The 23,077-nt window shown below is 41.0% G+C and overlaps 1 protein-coding gene across 2 annotated transcripts in view; it reads right to left on the bottom strand.

Annotated features, from left to right (window-relative positions):
- The window catches only part of Ipo8 (importin 8), a 59,734-nt gene that overhangs the window by 4,985 nt on the left and 31,672 nt on the right, over positions 1 to 23,077 (bottom strand). For both annotated transcript variants that reach the window (XM_028757591.1, XM_028757592.1), the window contains exons 14-23: positions 22,558 to 22,723; positions 21,458 to 21,618; positions 19,888 to 20,013; positions 14,017 to 14,083; positions 12,551 to 12,676; positions 11,840 to 11,937; positions 10,385 to 10,480; positions 8,167 to 8,387; positions 6,460 to 6,665; positions 2,550 to 2,750 (exon numbers count right to left, since the gene is read on the bottom strand). In XM_028757591.1, coding sequence (XP_028613424.1) covers positions 2,550 to 2,750; positions 6,460 to 6,665; positions 8,167 to 8,387; positions 10,385 to 10,480; positions 11,840 to 11,937; positions 12,551 to 12,676; positions 14,017 to 14,083; positions 19,888 to 20,013; positions 21,458 to 21,618; positions 22,558 to 22,723 — 1,468 coding nt within the window. The remainder of the gene's footprint in view (positions 1 to 2,549; positions 2,751 to 6,459; positions 6,666 to 8,166; positions 8,388 to 10,384; positions 10,481 to 11,839; positions 11,938 to 12,550; positions 12,677 to 14,016; positions 14,084 to 19,887; positions 20,014 to 21,457; positions 21,619 to 22,557; positions 22,724 to 23,077) is intronic.

Raw genomic sequence — 23,077 nt, 5'->3', positions numbered from 1 at the left:
GGAAACCACTACAGATCCTTCACATCTGTAACTGTGCCCAGCTCACATCCAATCCTCTGCCTACATGCTCCCCCATCCAGTTCCATACTGTAATCCTGATCTAACAACCTTACATTGCCTGTGCTCAAGATTTTGCACTTTGCACCTAATTACCCAAGAAGTAAACCACCATATCTGGTCAACAGCTTTTAGAAAAACTCTCCACTCTGCACTGGGCAAAGAGCCTGCATCTAAGGCAGCCACGCTCAGTCCTAACCTCCTTCCTAGGGACTTCTCAGAGGCTTTTTTCCTGGTGGTCTGTCCAAGCTTGTCTAACCCCACCAGAGGAGCTTCTAAACTGTTGTGCATACTGAGGTTCCACTTGAGACCCAAAAGCTGTTGAGGTGGTCAGGATGCATGCCATATCTACAGACGGCCATCTTGGACCATACTTTCCTATTTCTATCTGTACAGCTGGCTTTCAGAACACTGCTGTACTTGTGGCAAAATTAAATAATGGTGGTGTGTTATGTTGGCATTGCACAGTTGGGAAAAACACTGCACACACACGAGAATTTTTAAGCACCTAATAGTAGAAGTAACAGAACCCCAGAATCACTATTTAACCATAAAACGAATAATAGACATTACTTTTTTGGAGGGGGTACAACTATTAGATTAATAACTTGCTAAGTGTTTCATTGGCTTATTCTTCAGTTTTATCTGTAGGAAACAACTGAAGTCCTGAGTTAAATGTGTGTCATTGGCATGAGTTCAGCCATGTCAAGGACCCCAGTGCCTCAGACCCACGGGAGAGCATAGCTTTCTGAGAATGAGGTTCAGAGAATGATAAAGCTTCCCTCGAGTCCATGTGCAAAATATTGACAGTGTGTGCAGAAAATGTCCACTATAGCTCCTCCCAACTCATGCCACCCAGTGTTTACAACTTGAAGATGCTCCTTACGAGGAAGAAATGTATTCTACACAGATCAGCTAAACCTGCCTCCTTGTTCAGCTGTACATCATAACCTCACCTCCCTGTTCAGCTGTTTGTAATAAACTCACTGAGCTTCAGGGGTGCTGCAGCCTCTTTATTGGAAAGCACAGCCCACCTGATCCCAGTTTGTTTGTTTTTTTCCCTGTGTGTCTGTGTGTCTGTTATTTCTTCATTCTGCTGCAGTCGCATTGGTCCTATGTTTCTCATTCACATCTCCCACTTTTATACAAGACCTTTGGACACATGTAGCTTTAAGGAGTCTTATAACTTTACTTATGGTGTTATTTTCTGTACAAAAATCAGTAAGTTAATGTAGAAAAGCATTGCTTTTATCAGGTCTTGCCCTCTGTTTCTTCCCATACGGATCTGGATTAATTGATAGGCTCATGGCTACAGTGTTTAAGCACGAAATGCCTGGACCAGTTTACTCATACATGGAAAAATGGCTATTTGTTAATTTGTGCAGCGGCAGCTAGGCAGGGCGCTTCCCACTGCACCACCAGGACGCCTAAGAGGAAGGTTAAGATGGATGGATTCATGGAGGATGGATCTTCCTTGCCCAGGCCAAGGAGGATGTGAAGCCAAAAAGGCCCGGTGTAGGGTGGGGGTTGAGGGGGAAGGAGGCTAAATCATCAGACAAAAAAGTGTGAACAAAAGGGAAGAGGGGAGGCAAAGGGCAGATGGGCTGACTAGCAAACTGCAGATCTGCCTGAAGAAAATGGAGATTCTCAAAGCCTGAGTGTGGCCTCTGAAGTACAAGAGAAAGAAGCCAAGTCCAACTAGGCATACACCACATCTGTCAGTGGTCCCGCCTCTCTACTTGTATAATCCAGAGGAATATTTTTATCAACTATTTTGTAAATTCGAGTTTTTTAGTAGCTCTCGAAACTGTTTAAAAGGTGAGAGAATCCCACCTCATCCCATTTAAAACCACTCCTTGGTCCTCGCTCTGTCATAATTGTACCGCCTCTGGTCATGGCAGTCCATTTTCCTAACAGTTGTGATATACTGTGTAAGATGGAAATTTTGAGTATGCTCTGTATGTGGCATAAAACTGAGTCAGTGGAACTAAGGACTCTTGAGTGTCAGGTTGTTATGGGAGATCTTAATGAAATTTGCCAAGTCTGAGTCTGGGGCATGACTAGAGTTAAGTTCAAAGAGAAAACAGCATGTGGCTCTTCAGAGTTTGGGTACATGCGTTAAGAACTGAAATGTCTATGTATTCTGCTCATCGATCAGTGAAGTCTCAGATGTGAAAGAGATGTGGGAAAGGGCCATTCATGCTTGAGTCTGAGCATGATATGCTACACCAGTGTCTCAAATGGCTCCTATAAAGATGACCTGCAGGTTCACCCTATGCTGATACTACAGCAAGGGGAACTTAGGACAGCTTTTGAGTGTGTTATTGGGCTAAGTTTTTTCATTTTAAATATGTTTGGTTATTTCTAAAACGAAAGATAAAATTCTAAAAGCATATACCTATATAGAGGCAGATCCCAAAGCAACTTCTAACAGGAAGAAATTAAAAATGTTTAAAGAATATCTTCAGTTTGGGGAATGGGGGAAGACATACTCAGCAGAGCTTGTGTAAAAAACTGGTACTCGTCCACGCTGTTGTCGAGGTCCAGTGGGGTGCTGAAGCCCTCAAGAGCTGTCTCCTCCAGCACTTCTTCATCCCAGTCATCATCCTCCTCCTCTTCACCTCTGCCCATTTGTGACTGCATAGCCTGAGCACTGACACTTGTTTCTTCCTCTTCCTCACTAGAAATCTCCTCTGTGGGCCATTAATTATGTAAAAGAATGAAAAACAAAGATTACAAAAAATTCTGGAAATATGAGACCACCATAGAATCTCTTTACAATTATAGACTTTTATCTTTATTGCAATAGATTGACTGGTCTCACCCTCTTCGACTCAGTGACTCAGACTGAACCTTGCTAATGCTGCACCATGGCCACCTTAGTCATGTACAAGTACTGTTTAACTGCAGATTCCCTGTGTTCTTCTGATGGGAAGAAAAGCAGAAAGGTCCCCATCCATTTGTGTTTTCAGCAGCAATGACTTCAACTCTCTTAATCATTAAGGAAATAATTATGAAGTGCTCTGAAATCCCCCCAAGAGGTCATTTCTGCTAACACAAATAGTAACGATATAAACATGACAAGAAAAATAAAGTGTATAGCTGTTTGTAACTTGAAAAGTTAAGCCATGGCTGTAGCTCGAAGCTGAGGGCAACTCACAGAACTTAGATTCAAAACAAAACACAACACAATGCAAAACAACAACAAACCCGCCAAGCATAGCAGCATTGCTTGTAATCTGAGTGGATCCCTGGGCCTGCCCTCTACCCTAGCCTACTTGGTGAACCCCAAACTAATGAGAGCCTCTGTCTCAAAAACAAACAATAATCAAGGAAGATAATATCTTAGGAGCAACATTCGAGACTGTCCTCCAGCCTTCACATGGACATGCACACATGTGTACCCACACACACATGAAAACACACACAAAGGAAGCCAAAGTACACACCACCTAATTTGAGTTCTGCTTTGTTCCAAGAGGTTAGGCAAGAATTGCAACTGGATATTAAACCATCAGGGAGTGTAAGCAGTACAAACCGACTTGAGAGAAAAAGCTTAGAACCTAACATGACCAAGCAGCAATCTTTTAAAATCAGTCCCACAAAATATGCCACACTGAGCCAGGCTTGACCTTGAGAGGCTGATGCAGAAGGGTCGGGAGCAGTTCAAGGCCAACATCAGCTACATAGTGAGTTTGAGGCCACTCTGTCTCAAAAAAGAGAAGTCATGCCAAAATGCACAAACTAGTTAGCAAGTCATCCAAACAGTAAATGGGCAATAATGGATTTGAACTGACACTTTAAAAAATGAACTAGTACAAATGACCAATATATGTGGAAAAACACTCAACAACCATAGCCATCAGGGAAATGCAACTCAACATTGAGTTTCCATTTCAGCCCTGTCAGAATGGCAGTCACTAAATAAAAACAATAGGGACTGGAGCGATGCCTCAGTGGTTAAGAGTCCTGACTGCTCTGCCATAGAACCCGGTTCTATTCCCAGCACCCACATGTGACTCACAACCATTCATAACTCCAGTACTAGGGAGTCCTCTTCTGACCTCTATGAACTCTTAGACACAAAATAAAAATCTTAAAAATAAAAAAATAAAACAATAAAAAATGCTGGTGATGATGAGTGAACTCTTCTTCACTATTGGGACCAGCCATTGGAAAGTTAGTAATGAAAATTGTTTAAATAAGTAAACAAACAAACAAACTAAAACTTCTAGCCACATGTGGGTGTCTCAGGGCTATAGTCCCAACATTTAGGAGACAGAGGCAGGAGGATCACTACTAGTTCAAAGCAACTCTTCACCTACATAGTGAGTTCTAAGACAGTGACATAGCAAGTCCTTGTCAAAACTCCAAATCAGGCTGGTAAATGCACTTGCCAAGTATGCCCAACGACCTGAGTTCAACCCCTAGGACCCTCACAAAGGTAGCAGACATACACACACAAATTAGAATTTTAAAAATATACTTTTGAAAAACACCTAAACCAAACAACCAGTCAATATCCCATATGATTCAGATATATCATTTATGGATAAATACCTAAAGAATCAAAGCCACCTTACTACAGAAATATCTACATACCCAAGTTCATGGTAGGCATCAGAATTCACAATAGCCAAACAATGACATCAGCCTAGGTGTCCCTCAACAAATGAATGGATAAAGAAACTATGGCAAAAATAATAACATAACTCAAACACTGCCTCAAACTCAAGATCTACCTGCTTCTGCCTCTAGAGTACTGGGATTATAGGTATATGCCATCACCAGCCCGGCTCAAAAGTGTCTGTTTATAACAAGAGAAAACAACTTCACTTGGAGCTGGATAATGCAACTTCTGGGCCCCCAAAAGTAGTTTTTGTTCTTATTATTGGATAAATAACTATGTAATATTCTTTGTATTGTTTGTTTGCAACATGGTCTCTCCATGTAGCCCTGACTATCCTACAACTCCCTGTATAGACCAGCCTGGCTTTGAATTCACATAGGTGTGCTTGCCTCTGCCTCTCAAGTGCTGGGATTAAAGGTGTGTACCATCACACCAGGCTCCATCAAATATCCTTGACACTGACAACTAGTTTTGAAGTACTAGAGATTAAATTCCAGGATTTGTACATACTAGGCAACTGCTCTACTGCTGAGCTGGCCCCAATGGTAACAACCTTACTCTGACCATTTCTATTATGTTAATATATTTGTGTGCCTGCCCACATGTGCAAATCAGAGTAGAACAAACAGGAGTCAGTTCTCTCCTTCTGCCATGTAGGTTCTGTAAATTGAACCCAGGTCATAAGGCTTGGCAGCAAGCACCTTTACTCACTGAACATCTTGCCAGCCCCGTGATTCTTGATTGATAAATTATGTGCATTCGTGCATTTTATTAAACCTTAAATATCTCGAGATTATAATTTTTGAAGATGAATTATCCAAGACCATTAAGAAAAGCATCAATCTCTATAAACTCTTGTACTGACACTGTACATTTAATCTAGGGAGTCATTCAGTTAATGGTAGCTTCCTTTAGCTATAAACATGAAAGTAAATCTTAAGTAGCTAACTCATAGTCAAGACCATCTGACTCTCTTACATATTGACTTATCAAGAGGAAGCCACATCTACCAGGCTCCATTTAGAAGTCACTGAGATATTTAACTGCCAAGAGGAGCACAGATCTAAATGTATCCTACATGATAAAATTTGTAAGTCACCCAAGCCCCAGTTTAAATGTGTCAAAGGCCAAAGAATGCCAATCTGTTTAATGACTCCAAACAGGCTAAAATTTAAAGAAAACGCATGCTGAAATCAAAACCCATGCCAGAAATGACAGTGTATACACACGGTCCCAGTACACAAGAGAATAAAGCAGGGATATCATAAGTTTAGGGCTAGTCTGAGCTGCAAAGCAAGACCTGTCTCAAAAAAGCACTGTGGTCAGTGAGCTGGCTCCATAGGTTAAAGCACTTAGCTCCAAGCTGAGTTCAATCCCCAGGACTCACATGGTGGAAGCAGAGAACCAACGCCTGCAAATTGTTCTCTGACATCCACACACATGCACACCCAAACATGTATATATTTTTTAAAGCAAATTTTGGGGCTGGAGAGAAATAGCTCAGTGGTTAAGAGCAGTAGCTGCTCTGCAGAGGACTCGGGTTTGGTTCCTAGCACTACACGGTAGCTCACAGCAATCTGAATTCCAGTTCTAGGAGAGTCTACACTTTCTTCAGGCCTACACAGGTCCTAGGTATACGTGTGGTGCACATACATACATGGTGGCAAACACTGATGCACATGAAATAATAATTTAATTTTTATAATAAGTTAATAATACATCAAATTTTAAAAGCAAAATCAACTATAGTTCAAATCATAAGTAGACTTTACCATTTTCCTCCGTGTCGTCTTTCTCCGCTTTTGAGTGGTTTTCACGGTTTACCGTTTGCCGTGTAGCACAGACCTGCTTCAGGCCAAGGAAAAGGAAGAGAATGGAGGGGAGGATCTGTGCGGCCACAGCATCCACAGCAGGAGGTCGGTTCTGCAGCTCCAAGAGCACGCTCAGTCCTATTATACACATCTTCCGGTCATGGTGCCTGCAAAACGTGGTAAACATGCAGATTCGGTCACAAAGGACCAATTCCGGAAGCAGTGGTTCTCACCCTTCCTAATGCCGCAACCCCGCGTACACCTTCTCATGCTGTGCTGATCCCAACCATAAAATTACTTTCATTGCTACTTCATAACTGTAATGTTGCTACTGTTATGGATCATAATGTAATATTTTTGGAGATAGTCATGGCCCACAGGTTGAGAATCACCAGTCTAGAAAAACTAAAGCAACTGAAGCCTGTGTAAACCAAATTCTACAGACCAACTGTTATCACCAAAGACCTGTGGGGAGAGGCAGGTATGGTGGCTCAAACCTATAATCCCAGCACCGAAGAGACTGAGGCAGGGGTATTGTAAATTCAAGGTGAACCTGGACTATAGAGCAATTTCAAGGCCAGCCTGGGCTCTATAACAAGACTTGGCTTCAGGAGGGGAAGGGGCTTATAGGAGTCTGCCATTAGCATTTGCCCTTGCTATAATACCACTTATGATTAATGAAAGAGCTGTATCTCAATGTTGGTATAACAAGGTTTGCTGGAGCAGAAATGGCTACTTGACAGTATAACATTTCTACACAGTGGGAAAGTGAAGGCGCTCTCTCTCCATACTGTGCTCTCCTAGCCTGGTCCTTGGGGTTTCTTGGCAGATATATTCTATCTACACCAACCCCAGGGTGCCAAAAGCTATTTCAAAATGTCAGCATCTAGCATGCTGACCTGGCTAACTACACATACATCTGCCATCAGCCTTTGCTGTAACAGAATGAAAACAAAAATTAATTCCAAAGAAAAAATTACTGGTTATTATTTTAGACACATTTTTCTATGAAATATTTCTTTTGTTTTAAAATATCAAAATTAGAAGACAAAAGCTAGGAAAGAAAAGCTCAGTAAGAGTAATTGCTGCTCTTCTAGAGCTTGATTCCCAGCACCCACATCAAGTGGCCACCTACAACACCTGCTTTAGGAGATCCAACACCTGTCCTGACCTCTGAGCATAATCAAACATGCATTGCATACACATGGTCTGAATAAAAATTTTAAAATCTCAGTATTCAGAAGGTAGAATCAGGAGGATCTGGTGTTCAAGGCCAGCCTGGGCACATGAGATCAGTGTTGAAAAGAATAAAGTTAAAACCTACACTACGCACTATATTCTATATCTTTCCATCAGGTTATACTTCTAATCCATATTCCAATTATGTGGACTGAAGTGATGGCTCAGCAGATAAAGGTGCTGCTTTAAGAATGCTTTCAGAACAGAACAGACTCTTAAAAGCTGCCCTCAGACATGCACACATGCCATGACACAAGTCTGTCCACACACATACACACGAAATCAATAATTTTTTAAATATTCTTAATTTTCAAAAATTTTAAACAATACACTAAAGCAGTCCCCAAGATATGAAGATTATCTTGCAACACACCTCTATATTAAAAAGTAAATTTCCTGCAACAGCAAAGCAATGAAAAAAGCACACACCCAAGAAAGTAATCGGTGTCGTTCATCCACTGGTTTATGAACTGTGACGTGACAGGTCCTGGGTTGTGTGGCAGCTGGACTTGCTCCAGTGTGTGGAACAGCAGCTCAGGGCTATAGTAAAGAGCTGCGATGGCCACCTGAAGACACATTGTGCGCAGCTCACTGGTCTTGACCCCACGGGTTAATCTCTCTAAGACGAGTTGAATGAACAGCGGGATACACTGGAGGATAAGACAGAAGCAAGAGTCACCCACATATGGCGGCCAGGAGACTCCCTGTATCACCAATAAATGAGTCTTTGTGACAATAAGTGTTTGCTTATTTCAACTGTGTGTAGGAGACTTTTAAAGATCTGCATTTCCAAACTCAGAGAGACTAAGTAGACAAAGAGTAATAGTTGAAGAAGTCTCTTCCCTTTTACATCCAGTGTGGCCAGTCGGGAGACTGCCTATGAGCTCGTCCTTTAAAACACTCAGCCACTTCCATGTCTAAGATAAATGACACAGTTGGGATTTATGTCAATTTGGAAATAAATGAATAAGAGTATGACATGATCAGTTTGTCTCTTGAAAAACAAAATCCTACAGCTACACCCGAAAGCTCAAAAACGTTGAAAAAAGGACTGTAGATCGGTCTCAAGTCCTCTGACTGCAGTGCTAAGTCTGCATGGACTTCCCATTTAGATATTAAGTGTTCTTTATTTGCACCGTATCATATTTGTCTGATACAATAAAAATCATAAGCCATGGTGAAATAGTATCTGCTATCATATATATGTAGTCACCAAGAGTTAAGGAAACCTTTAAATTTTAAAATTAATATAATAATCATTTCTTTCTGTTGTATTAAAACAAGACTGACAACTTAGGAAAGAATATTCATAGAAATATTTTATCTAATAAATAATGAGAAACTGAAAGATCACCACCAACAGTCCTGACATCACAGATAAGATATACTGCCCTCCTGGTAGAAATAGCTCACAGTGACCTCTGAAGTATTCTTACATCAAAGTCAAACCTGATTCTGACCAGCCTATAACTCGACAACAGCTGACAGGAGACACAGAGAAGCATAATGTCCGGGTGACATCTAGACTGGAGGGTAACGTGCTGCATCCGTGCTAAAATTCAATCACCTACTTTCCTCAGCTCTTTAGCACAAGTTCTCAAGTTTCCCAATCCCTCTGCAACCCAGGTCAAATACAAACCCACTGCAATATGCTATGGATTCTTACTGACTAGACAGGGGCTGGCTCAGATGAAGACAACTATTCCTTCCTACTTAAGACATTTGTACGAACTGAAGTTGTCACCTTTTCCCATGTCATACAGCTCTAAGCCAATGTCGAGCTAGTCATATAAAAGTTTCCTCATTCCTTCTTTCTACCTCAAGACATGTCCCTGTATTAGCATGATCTAAACAGCACTTTCAAGTCAATCAATATGGCCCTAGGGTTTGGAAAGCAAAACCATTCATATTTAACTTGGGAAATCAATACAAATACACCTCCCTAGACACACTCCAGAAGGGCACACGATACAGTCTGTTGACTTTTGTCTGGCCCATTTCCCTCTAGATTTGACCCTAGAAACCTTTTTGTTTTGTGAATATCTATTACCACCCATAGACAGTAAGTGTGGGCTGCCATCCATTAGCCATTGCCCGAAGACTCTGTGGGCAAACCTAAGCTCTTATCTTTACCCAGCTCTCTCCTCTAATGCCTTCTCTTTTCTGATGCTTCCTACCCAATCTCCTGCTATAATCTGATAATATCTGATATAATATCTGACAAAATCTGCTTCACGATCTCTGCTGTCCTCACACCTACACCAGCTGCAGTCTCCTTGCCCATTGGCAGAAGACTCGTCCATTGATAGCACACTCAGCAACCAAAACCCTGGCCTTTGACCTTGTCATTTTTCTGCTCAGGGTTCTCCATTTAACTGCTCAAAGCAGGCTCTAAAACGAGATTTTTACTCTGCGAGTCACGTGTGATCTCCATTACACATGCTCCTATTTGTTTCTCTGTTACTGCTATTATTGTTGTGAATCTTTCTGAGTCATTTTTTTTCTATTATTCAAAAGGATTTGCACCAGCAAGCACAAACTCTGGCTGCCTTCTTAACTTTCTATCAAAACGTAAGTAGAATATCAATCAAGCATGGGCATTCTTTATGTAAATATCCAGGAGGATAGTTTTCTGGCATGTTACCACCTGGTCAATCCCCCTTCCTTTGCACTGAAGAATGATGACTTCCAAGAGTTTTGCAGCATAGCACTCGGCATCTTCTCCCGACTCTCCACACAGTACCTAGGGAGACAAGTTAGCTCAGCATGAGTGCCACCAGGAAGTCGATGACAAACCCCGTGAATTCAGTCACAGAAACCAGTTTTGCTGGTACAGGATCTCTATGTAGCCCTGGCTGGCCTAGAATTCACTATGTGAACCACTAGGTATCAGGCTCAGAAAAGTCTACCTGTCTCTGCCTTTCAAGTGCAGGGATTAAAGGTCTGTCATCGCATTGAGCAGGCATCACTGATTTTTAAAAAGCAACTTTCTAGGCAGGTGTCATCAAAAAAATTCTAAGGTATAACCAAATGGTGGTTGAGATAACGCAGTGGACAACCATGTCTGTGCATAAATACGTCCATGAATCATCACGTACTAAACTAAGTGTTGGTTTTGTAACTCTCATCATTGTTTTATGCTGCCTGTGCTCAGACTACCTACATCCAGGTACATAGGTAGCTTCCAATATACATTCAATAAAAAGTTAAATGATTTGTATCATTCTGTTACAGACTGGCTACCTGTATGGTTAGTTTTTCTAACACTTTCCTTTAATTACTAAAAAGCTTGTGTTTTTAAATTTTCTTTTTCGATTTAATTTTATGTGTATGTGTTGCCTCCATGTATGTATGTATGTATGTATGTATGTACACCATGTACATGCTTGGTCCCCAGAGAGGGCAGAGGGGGGTATCCAAAACCCCAGAAACTAAAGCCACAGATGGTTATGAGCAGCCACGTGGGTGTTGAACCAAACCTGGGTCCTCTGGAAGAACAACAAGTGCTCTTAATCATTGGGCCATCTTCCCAGCACCCACAAGTTTATATTTTGGAAAGAAAAAAAAAAAATAGGAAAGAAAAGTAGAGAGCTGGCCGTCCATATCACAGGGTTCTCTATCTATATATTCAGCCGACCATAAGTCAAATGTTTTTTTTTAAGACCTGGACCTATACTGAATGTGTACAGAGTCTTTCTCTTGCTGTTATTCCCTAGCCCACGTGGTTTAACAACTACTTACAGAAACACTGCACTATATTAGGTGTTATGAAAGTGAGTTAAAGTACATGCCCAGATGTACAGGGCTATGAGCAAAGACCAAACTTGTTACTTATGGGACCGGAGGACTCACGTAGCCTCATATCCACAGGGGTCTTGGAATGGTCTCTATGGACACCGAGAGACAGTTGTATGAACTTAGAAAATTTCGAAGTTCATAAGTATCAAGGTGACATAAGTGCAACACATACTGAGAAAATTTCAAGTTACAATCATAAACTCATTTTTAAAACGAAATTGACAAATCTATTTAGGTAAAGCAATATAATCCAAACACCTAAACATTATGAAGAGTCACATGACAACTGGCAGGATGCACCTACCTTCCTGCACATTGTGAACAAGACTTCCAAATGCTTTGGGTTTGACAGCAGAGCGTTGGTGTCTACTGTCACGTAATTATGCAGGAGAGGCATCATGTCTAGGAAAAGATCCAGAATCCCATTGAGACTTGTGCAACAGGTGCAGAAATGAATGATTCCCACTGGAAACACGGCTCTGTAGCACTCAGATACTGTCTCCCTTAGCAACCACAAATGCTAGAAAAGGTTATGATATACCTGCTCTATTTATGCCTGAAAACAGTGCAGACTAGGAAGGTTAAAATGCTCATTGTTTATCAGAATAACACTTATGACCTTTTCCTGTCCCCATACCCACTGCACTCAGCACTATCTGACGTACAGCCAGGGCCTCACTGATGGGCCTTCCCTGATTGGCCTTAAAGCACGCTTGCTACATCCTCTCCCGATAGAATGCAAACTACTAAAGGGCTACAGCTGATAACAAACTCAGGACACAGCTGTATTGACTCAATTCACACATGAATACATGCTCTGGTTACAAGCTAACATAAGAAACAAGACATGCACTGCTGACCTCCTCTGCCTACCAAAGGACTGAAACACTGCTATAATCATCCCCCACCCTTCCCTCGACAATAAAATGAAAATATCTGACTAGTACTGAATCATCAATCGTTGAGGGAAGTACATCTAGATAGAAAGAAAAACTGTTGTACGATCAGTGCGTGCCTGTAAAGTACTCGAAGCAATCCTGCTGGAAAATTTCATATAAGACGCCCAGGAGCTGCCACATCTGCGGAGAGATGGCGTGGCAGGTTAAATTGTACGCCAGGGAGAGGACTTCCTCATAGAACTCTAGAAGACAAAAACCTCCAGTTAGACTGTGAGGGAACAGCAAGATTCAAGGGGACCACACAGAGGACTCAGACACATCCCATGTGTAGAAAGGCACATGCCTTTCTTTAGTTACAGCACTCTGTAGGCACAGGCAGGCAGACCTCTAGTTCAAAGCCAGCCTGGTCTACATAGCAAATTCCAGGCTAGCCAAGGTAACAGTGAAATCCTGGGGAGAAAATTCAAATTTCAGCTGAGGCACAGTGGTGCATGCCTTTAATCTCAGCACTTGGGAGGCAGCTCTCTGTGAGTTTGAGGGCAGCCTGGTCTATTTAGTGAGTTTCAGGACAGCCAGAGCTACATAATGAGACCCCATCTCAAAAAAATAAAACAAACAACAAAAAAAATAAAACAACAATAATCAAATGTCTACTTTGTAACATAAAATAGTTTCTATCTATAAAATTATATTACAAAAATATAAGAAAACTATATTAGAATGCCTCTATCATGTAGATTTAAAACTTATAAACAATTAGTAATATTCTTGGAGAGCTTAATGATACAGATATATATATAAAAAATGTGAGATATATATATATATATCTCACATTTTTCATTTTACCAACAGCTATAAAATATATAGCATTTTCTCCAAGTTATAGAGCTTACAGTTTGAGCAGTATTCTTCCCTTTACCTCAGAATACTTTATACCTGATGTAAGTGAAGAGGCCCATAGAAGTGTTCTGTATTCACACACCCTGTCACTACTCTCAGTAAAACACATAGCTTTCTATATCCCAGACTAAAAAAATTTCACACAGTTCCTCTCTTTCCCTCGCTCCATCTTCCTCTTTTCCCTCCTTTCTCCCTTTTCTTTCCTTCTCCCTCTTTTCAAACCCCTACTATGGTCTCAAGTAGCCCAGGATGGCCTCAAACTACGTAGCCAAAGATAGATGACCTTGAACTTCTGCTCTTCCTGCCTCTACATCCCAAGTGCTGCCCTACCCATGTCAGCAGATGTGGTACTGGGAACAAAACCCAGGGCTTCCTGAGTGCCAACAGACCTAGAACCTGTAACCCTAACTCATCTCTTAAAATGTAAATATTGCATTCTCTAGCCTTTAAATTTTCTAAAACCAGAAATTCTTCACTGGACACATTAAGAGTTTACCACTGAATTAAAATATACCTAGCTATTATCAGAAAACTGATCTTTAAGTTTAAAGAAAGCAAGTTCCCCTTTCTCAAAACCATCTACCTCACTAAGTTTAAAGGGCTAAAAACTGCACTTTCAGTTCATCAAACTGAAAGAAAAAAAAAAATCTCAGTTTACCTTTTCTCCAACCTCTGAACTTACCAAAGATGTGCTTCTGTAAAACAAGATCAATGATTCGTAGACAGATGTTCTCCAGCTGCTGTATAATCTAAAGATAAATTTTAAAGAGTCTGAAATTGACTGTGATAATTCTGAAGTTAACATATAAATTAGTGTCATCCCAATGAAATATCTACAAGATATTTTTTGAAAATAGATATAATCTTCATGGGAAAAGTAAATATGCAAAAACACAGGGAAGTTCTGAAAGTCAACAAAAGATAGCAATGCAAATTAAACCGATGGAAAAATCAGAATTAGATACCTCTTTATCTCACATTCTGTATCAAATAAATTCCTTATGGATCAAAGATTTCTATGAAAAAAGAATTCTTGTACAACCATAAGGAGGTAAAGAAAGTCATAACCAAAACAAGAACTAAAGACAGTGAATCCCTGACTGCAAAAAACATCAAGTATTTCTGCAGAAGGGAATGAGCAGATCAAGACAAATGGCAAACGGACTAAAATACTGTCTAGTGGTATCACAAATAATAGATTCCCTTTATACACGAAATCTAACAGAAAAACAGGTAAAGCCTATAAAAAACAAAAAGCCTCCAGCTGATGAAGATGGTCACTCTCATCCAGGGTGAGATTACAGACTGAACAAGACAGCTAAGGCTGTCTCAGAAGTGTGGGGTAGGAAAGACAGGTGCTCTCATCTCAGGAGAGCACACTCGTATGTAATCTCAACATCATCTCAAGGAATTGGCTCACAGACACTTCCCACTCCTGTGACAGGATGTGGAAAAGGCCATTCAATGCAACAAAATGTGTGACAACCAAACAGCCATTTAACAGGGAATGTCATAATATACTTGCTAGGGATTGGCCATGTAAATGTGACACACACACAAGAGAATTCTATTAAAACCATTAAACCACTAAAATCATATACTTACTGACTGGTATAGAAGAATCACAAGATACACTGTGTAAATCATGTCAGTTAAAGCTACTGTATAAGATGTTGTTATGCAGCTATATTCTCTGAGCAGAACTGCCATCTCCACCAGATCAGCTGTGACAGCCTGCAAGCGTCCATCAGGAGCAGGCCTGTCAACTACTGACATTCCTCACAGGAGGAGGAGATGCAGAAAAGCATTGGACCCAAACCTGAGAATTCTACCAGCCATGTATACTCAATTCTTCCCTAAATACACACAGCCGTAGTGTCCTGGAGAGGGGCTAAGGTATATAGGCTGAAATAGGGGAGGGGTAACTGAAGAGGGCCTTTCCATCTATGAGGAAGCCAACACCCATCCTGAATGAAGACATTCCAGTGAACCTGCTTTGGGTTCACCCACAATCTAAGTAAACTCAATAAACTCAATGGTTCCCCAGGGTAACTGTGGTAGAATCGAACTCTGCTTAGTCACTGGGACCTTAGATGGAAGAAAGCAGATATTGTTCACACTCTGCCAGGAAAGGGATTTCAGCAAAATATATATCATCTTCATGAAAGACAAATACATGCACTTACTTTTTGCTAGTTTGGCAATAGAAAAATCTCAGAAGAGATTACAAAAGAAAACTACAACTTCTGAAAAGAGATTTGATGACTGGATTAACTGAGTGAGGTTCAGAGTTTAACTAAATATCTTCTCAGGACTTTTCAGTTATTAAATACTCAACACATACATATACCCATGCCCAGACAGTGTCATTGTACAGCCCTGGCTGACCTAAAACTCACTACACAGTAGATATACTATAGTAGACCAGGTTGGCTTCAAATTCATAGAAACAAGGTCACATAACATCACTTGGGTCTATGTGTGTGTGGACTCCAGGTCTTGGCCCCCCCACTTCCCCACCCCTCACTTAGCATTGTAGGACACAGCAAGACCAAACCTCAACATATCTGTCTTGTGAGCTGAACTAGGCTAGAACCATTGAGTTTATTTATTGAGTTTACTTAGATTGTGGGTGAACCCAAAGCAGGTTCACTGGAATGTCTTCATTCAGGATGGGTGTTGGCTTCCTCATAGATGGAAAGGCCCTCTTCAGTTACCCCTCCCCTATTTCAGCCTATATACCTTAGCCCCTCTCCAGGACACTACGGCTGTGTGTATTTAGGGAAGAATTGAGTATACATGGCTGGTAGAATTCTCAGGTTTGGGTCCTCCTGCCTTGTCTCCTGAATGATTGGGATTAAAAGCATGCACCACCATGACCAGCTATGTATCAGACTTTTTTTTTTTCCTAAGACAGGGTCTCACTGTGTAGTTCTGGCTATTCCTGAAAATCACTCTGTAGACAAGGCTTGCTTTGAACTCACAGAGATCTACCTGCCTCTGGCTTCCAGGTGCTGGGATTAAAACTATATGCCACTATGCCTGGTTATTGTATCAAATATATTTTAAATGAATAAAAGTTAAAATTTTTAAAAAAAAGTTGAAAATCAGTGGTGAGATACACGTTTGTATAAATGTACAATTCAATCTTAGAACATATTCTAATATTTAATTTTACTTGTCTTTTTTAAGTGTTTGTTTTGCTTTGTTTTGTTTTTAGATTTATTTATGTATTATGTATACACTATTCTGTCTGCATATACACCTACAGGCCAGAAGAGGGTACCAGATCTCATTATAGATGGCTATGGGCAACCATGTGGTTGCTGGGAATTGAACTCAGGATCTGTGGAAGAGCAGCCAGTGCTCTCAACCACTGAGCCATCTCTCCAGCCTACTTGTGATATTTTTTATTTAATTGAAATAATAATTTTTAGGGTACAGTTTGATAACTTGCTATATGCTAAACTGCTATTTTGAAGTTCAAATTATCCAAAATCTAGACTCAGTCAATATCCTTAAAACATCAGATTAAAATAAACCTGCTTGGGTACCATTTTAGATTTCCAAATTTTGCCCTTTCTAAGTAACCATAAGTGTGTTTTTCTTTGAAAGAAGTATGGCTTCCAGAGTTTCCTTTTATTAAGAGGAAGTTCAAAGTTAAGGAATGAGCAGGAGAGACGTCTCGGGAGATAGTAGTATATATGAGAGCCTAGTTCAGCTCACAAAACAGATATGTTGAGGTTTGGTCTTGGTGTGTCCTACAATGCTAAGTGAGGGGTGGGGAAATGGGGGGGCCAAGACCTGGAGTCCACACACACATAGATCCAAGTGATGTTATGTGACCTTGTCCCCAAGTTATTTCTAACTGGTAAATAAAGATGCCAACAGCCAATAGCTGGGGAGAAGAAACATGGATGTGGGTTAGGATTCCTGGTCTTTGGGATGTGGGGGAGACCATGAGGGGGAGAAGAAGGTAGAGGAGGAAGAGAAGGAAGAAGAGGAAGAGGAGGAGGAGGAGGAGAAAGAAGAGGAGGAAGAGGAAGAAGAGGAGGAGGAGGAAAATGCCATGGGTTAGGAGTCAAGAAAACATGACCTAAGGGCTAGCCTATTGGAGTTAAGAGCAGCCCAGATGAGACATAGTAATAACTGGGGGTTATCTCTAGGAAAGTAGATTCTAATAGCATAGATGGTAGATATCTGCCCAGCTCTTTGCTGTTTATTGTAAATAACAGCAATAAGGCTTATTGTAAATAAAAGGTTGTATATGTATCTTTTATCTAGAAAATGATCAAAGGTGGGTGTAGAAATCCCAGATCAGGATTAAAAATTTCAACAACACAGACGCTGGTCAGTGCACAACTTCCTGTAGTAACTCTGGCTCCTAGGTACAATGAAGCACCTTCCAAGGGCATAGACACACACACACACACACACCTGCACACATCCACATGTGGACATATACCTGTAACTAAAATATACATACATGTATGTAACAACTAATGAAAAAGAGGCCATGAATTTGAAAAAGGGCAAAAAGGACTGGGAAGGTCTGGAGGGAGGAAAAGAGAAATGGTGTGATTATATGATAAATTCAAAAAAAGAAATTATTTTTTAATCTGTGAAAACTTTAAGAACAGGTGACCAGGAGAGCAAATTACAGCTGGTTTTGCTTCTAATTATGCCGAAGGCTTTACATTTTCATCTGTAGGTATGAAGCTAGATGTGATTTGCTGAGTGTGCTTCAACCTTAACTCTTGTCTCCTTCACTAATTATAGTAACTTTGAAGGTTCAACACTACTTGAAGTAAAAAAAATTAATATCAGATTCAAAAATGCAAAATGCTTTTGTTTTCAAAAGTATGCAGTTTTCTCTCATCACAACATCCATACATGGGAAAACTGGATTCAGTGATTTCTAAGGTCTTGTGAGATTAAAAATAAAGGTGAAAGTATTTCGTATAGCTACTCTAAGTTAATTTGGCCTAACTCAGTTACCAAGAAGACCAGAGTTTGGACAAAAATAAAATACTGAATATGAAAATTAAACATCCACTTAAAGGCCTTCAGGTACAGGAAGGACCGGCAGAGTAACACTGCACTATTTCAGCAAGCTCCTTGGGTGCTTAACAAACATGGGATGAATCTGCAGTCACATGGCTAAACCCTCACTGACTGCGCAAATCTGTTACTACTAAACATAGCAGTCTGTGCTCACAGACACAATGAGCACATGGTTAATTTTCATTAAGGAAAGGATGGTTAATTTTCATTAAGGAAAGGCCATGTTCCACCTGGGAAGGAGAACTCTGGGTTTTCATAGGGAAAGCTGACATGTGATAAGAATGGCCCAATGACAAATCTAGACCCATAACTGACCAGCTGTGGCCAGGTATACAATAACCCTGAGCCTCCTGACACTCACTTCTGCCTTTGCAAAAAAGACTCTATTACCTATTAAAATTCTTGAACCAGCTAAGTACTGAATATAACATCTAAACGCTTGCCCCTGGGCCTCAGATGTGACTCAGCTGGAAGAGTGATTGCCTAGCATGCGTGAAGCCCTGGATGCCATCCCCAGCAATGCATAAATACATCTGTTTTATCCCAGCACAAGGGAAAACTGGTAAGGCCAGAAGGATCAGGTGTTCAAGACCATCCCTGGTTACAGAGTTAAGTTTGGGGCCAACTTGGGTGGCTTAAGACCTTGTCTCAAAATTTTAATTCTATTTTATCTTAGTGTTCCTCTGAGATTGTGTCTTCAAGGTTTTGCTTACTCCTCTCCAGTCTTACTGCACCTCTTACATTACAACTATGTTCCTTTACTAATACTGGCCACTGCAACTGAAAGCTCCATCCTTCTCCACTAGGATTAGACTGTGGGTTCCTAGAAGGCAAGACTCTTGTTCTATTCAATCAGCAACTCACAGAAACCTAGCCTGGCACACAATAGACATGATGACCTGAACTCAGATTAGTGCAAAGGCTTATACTGTTGACTTTCAATAAACGTGCAATTTTCCTTCTCAATCACCTTAATACATTACTTTAAAAATCTGAGAGCAATTTATTTGATTGTGCATTTGGAAGAAGGGTTTCACTACCTAGCCCAGGCTGGTCATAGACTTCTGCGTAAACGCTGAAGTGAGGACAATTTTTAAAACTTATTAATATAACTAAATATACATCTTTTAATACAAAAACCTGGTGAGACAGTTCAGCTGGTAGGATCACTGTTCATTGTGCTGAAGAAATAGTTCAGTGGTTAAGAGTACTTGCAGCTTTTTCAGAGGACTTGGGTTCATATCCCAGCACCCATGTCAGGTAGCCCACAACTGTCTACAACTCCAGTTCCAGGAGATCTGATATCCTCTTCTGAGGATCCCCATACGTATACCCACACACATTTGATATACGCACACACAAATACATAAACCTGGCATATACACACACACACACACACTAAATTAAAAAGATAAGAATTCATAACCATTGGTCACATAAATTTCAGTTAATATAACCATTCTAATAAAACACAAAGTACAACACCCACCTCTGGATGATCTTCCACGACTGTTAAGATAGTGTCGATGGTGTGTAAAATTCCCATGGCCATGACAGTTTTGTCTTCAATTTCTTCATACTCATCACTTTGAAGAACTTTACCAAATATCTCGGCCTGTGGAAATTACATCATAATACTCAACAGCTGGTACCATGGCAAAGAAACAGCACTGCACACTCAAATGCTAGCATTTCTCAGACACTAAGTTCTGCACCTTGTTGACTGAAGCACCTTTTTTCTTGCAGTGACAGATTAAGGCATGCTTTAAGAACAACCACCCTTTTGTATCCATTGTAGTCACTGACATGAAAAACATATTAGCTAGTGTAACCAATAGCTATATTTATTTAACTGTTAATTATCTTTGGGCAAATAAGACTGAAATCTAGAAACACTGAAAACAAGTGTTTCTCAAAAGAAAAATGTGACAGGATATTTAGAAAATGAAAGCAAAGATCACTCAGAAAATTCTAAAACAAAAAACAAAAACAAAAAGACAGACAAAAAGAGAAAAGGGTATAGGGGGAGGATTATCAAAGAGGCAACAACAATAAACCATTCTCCTGAGCTGGCAAGATGGCTCTGTGGTAAAGGCACTTGCCACACAAGCTTGGCAACAGGAGTTCAATCCTCAGAACACACATAAATTTGGAAGAAGAAAACCAACCCCACAGAATTGTACACACATACACATACACACACACACACACACACACACACACCATGTATAGAAGGAAAATGAAATTCCAAGTGCAAAAGTTAAGAGTTCAGAATGCTCACATTTAGAGCATCCTTATGACATTTCAGGATATTACAGGTAAAAGGGACTATCTCGGATGGGTTTAAGGCTAACCAATCCAACCTTAGGAATATCTGAATGACCAAGGAAAATACTGTCATATTAATATTTTGTTTACAAATAAAACTCAACTCTAAATTCTGGAGTTTAATTTATTGGGGGGGTTGTTGAGGCTTTTCTTTTTTTTTTTTTATGTGTATATGCATTTTGCCTCCATGTATGTCTGTGTACCACACACATGACTGATGCCCATGGAGGTCAGAAGGTACCAGATCCCCTAGAACTCGAATTACAAACAGTTGTGAGCTTCCATGTGGGTGCTAAAAACTGAACCCTGATCCTCTGGAAGAGCAGCAAGTGCTCTTAACCACTGAACCATTATCTCCAGCCCCCATTCAGAATTCTTTACCAAACTAATATACTCTTAGCTCATTCTTACTGCTGCTAAGTGGCTATTTCTTCCTAAAGGAAGTGAAGGGAAGAGGAAAGCTTATAAGACTCGGGAAGTAAACAAAAATTACAGGGTTCTTAGAAGGGAATTCAGCAAGTTGATAAGATTCGCTAGGCTCCTCTCCAAATTATAAAGACAGCAAGTGCAGGAGGAGAGAGTGGAGGGAGTTCCAGGGATGCAGCTTTCCTGGTCACCCATGTTAGAAGGGCTTTTCAGCGACGCAGCTGCCTTGAGTCAGCCAATCGCCTGTACATAGCAGGTTCCTGTAAATAATCACATCTCTACAGCAGAAGCCAGCCATCACTTACCAAGTGCTGGGTTGTGTCAACAGCGATGGAGGCCATGTCCTGACTGTACTCACAGATGAGCTTCTGGATTACATTGGTAACATCATCATTCTCCGTCTCTCTGACGATGTGCAGTAGCTCCTGCATGATGATTCTCACGTATGGTTTCATGTACTCCTTGGCTAATGCAGTCAGATAGATGAAATCAGCAAGAGCTCATCACTCCTATGTGATAACTCCAGGATAAGGGTCTAGATGCTGCTGTGCTGTGGTGAGCAAGCTACAAGGCCGTAGTAAATAAATAACCTTCTGGAGTCATACAGCATCAGGCTGTGGCGTTTTGACTCAGGAATAATTGTCCCAGCACAAAGGCCAACAGCTCTACATCCTCACCATGAGAAACTCTAATTACACAAAAGCTGTGTCATGAGCCTGACTGTGGATCCAGATGACAAGTGTGAAAACCCTTGCCCACAGAGACTATGATCCCTGCCAATGGAAGCTGACACTGTCCTGCCCCATCTTTACCTACCCTCCCGAAAAGATCTTTACACCTCATCCAATCTTCCTGCTAAAACTGGACACAGCTCATGCTCTCATAAAGCTTAACTTACTTGCAAAGGTTATTTGGATCTTGAATAGAAACAAACAACCTACCTGTGTCACTGCCCACTGAATATATAATTACCTGCTACTTTCTGAACTGGTAGAACCATAGAACCCTAGAGTTGAATCTTGGTGCTGTCCAATCTAACTTCTTAAACTGAGACAGGAGGAAATGAAGGCCTACAGGCCTTTGACAGCCTTGTTAAGCTTCAGAGAGAAGCAGCTGGATGCCTTGTCCAGTTTCATGTGGTCAGCCAGAGAGCACCAAAGCTGGTCCGGGTTCCTTAATGCCCAGCTTATTCTAGTATCCAGCAATTATTGTTTCTGACTAAACTTCTGGAAACCACAATCAACAGAACTAAAACGGGCAGAATAAAAAAACCTATAAAATTCAGAAGTGGAGCAGGGAATCTAAACTCTGGACCCTCAGGCTTAGAAATCTTTAAAGAAGGAAGTGAGTGAGATTATTTAAGGCCATTTATTTAAAAAGAAAGAAAAGATATGTGTGGCATCACCTTGTATCTGGTTGGAGATCAATGACTGCAGTGCGAGGGCAGCTTCCACCTTGACGGGCATCTCCTCGTCTTCAATCAGGCTCTTCTTGGCTAATTCTACTGCATTTCTGAGGTTGAGCTCATTGTGAAACTTCAAAGAACTAAATGCATGCAGCACCCAGCATGACTGCAAGGAAAGAAGGGGGACTAACTGATGGCAGTGCTCTGTGGTAGTGCCAGGGCAGCCACTGGATGATATCACTCTGTATCAGGGGCAGCCATTGGATGACATCACTCTGTGTCAGGGGCAGTCACTAGGATGACAGAGCTCTGTGTCAGGGACAGCCACTGGATGATATCATTCTGTGTCAGGGGCAGCCACTGGATGACATCACTCTGTGTCAGGGGCAGCCACTGGATGACATCACTCTGTGTCAGGGGCAGCCACTGGATGACATCACTCTGTGTCAGGGGCAGCCACTGAATGACATCACACTATGTCAGGGGCAGTCACTAGGATGACAGAGCTCTGTGTCAGGGA

This window comes from Grammomys surdaster, unplaced genomic scaffold (assembly GCF_004785775.1).
Source record: "Grammomys surdaster isolate TR1022 unplaced genomic scaffold, NIH_TR_1.0 126176, whole genome shotgun sequence".
Taxonomy (NCBI): Eukaryota; Metazoa; Chordata; class Mammalia; order Rodentia; family Muridae; genus Grammomys; species Grammomys surdaster.
The sequence above is the reverse complement of the archived record's forward strand: the minus strand, read 5'-3'. Positions and strand labels throughout refer to the sequence as shown.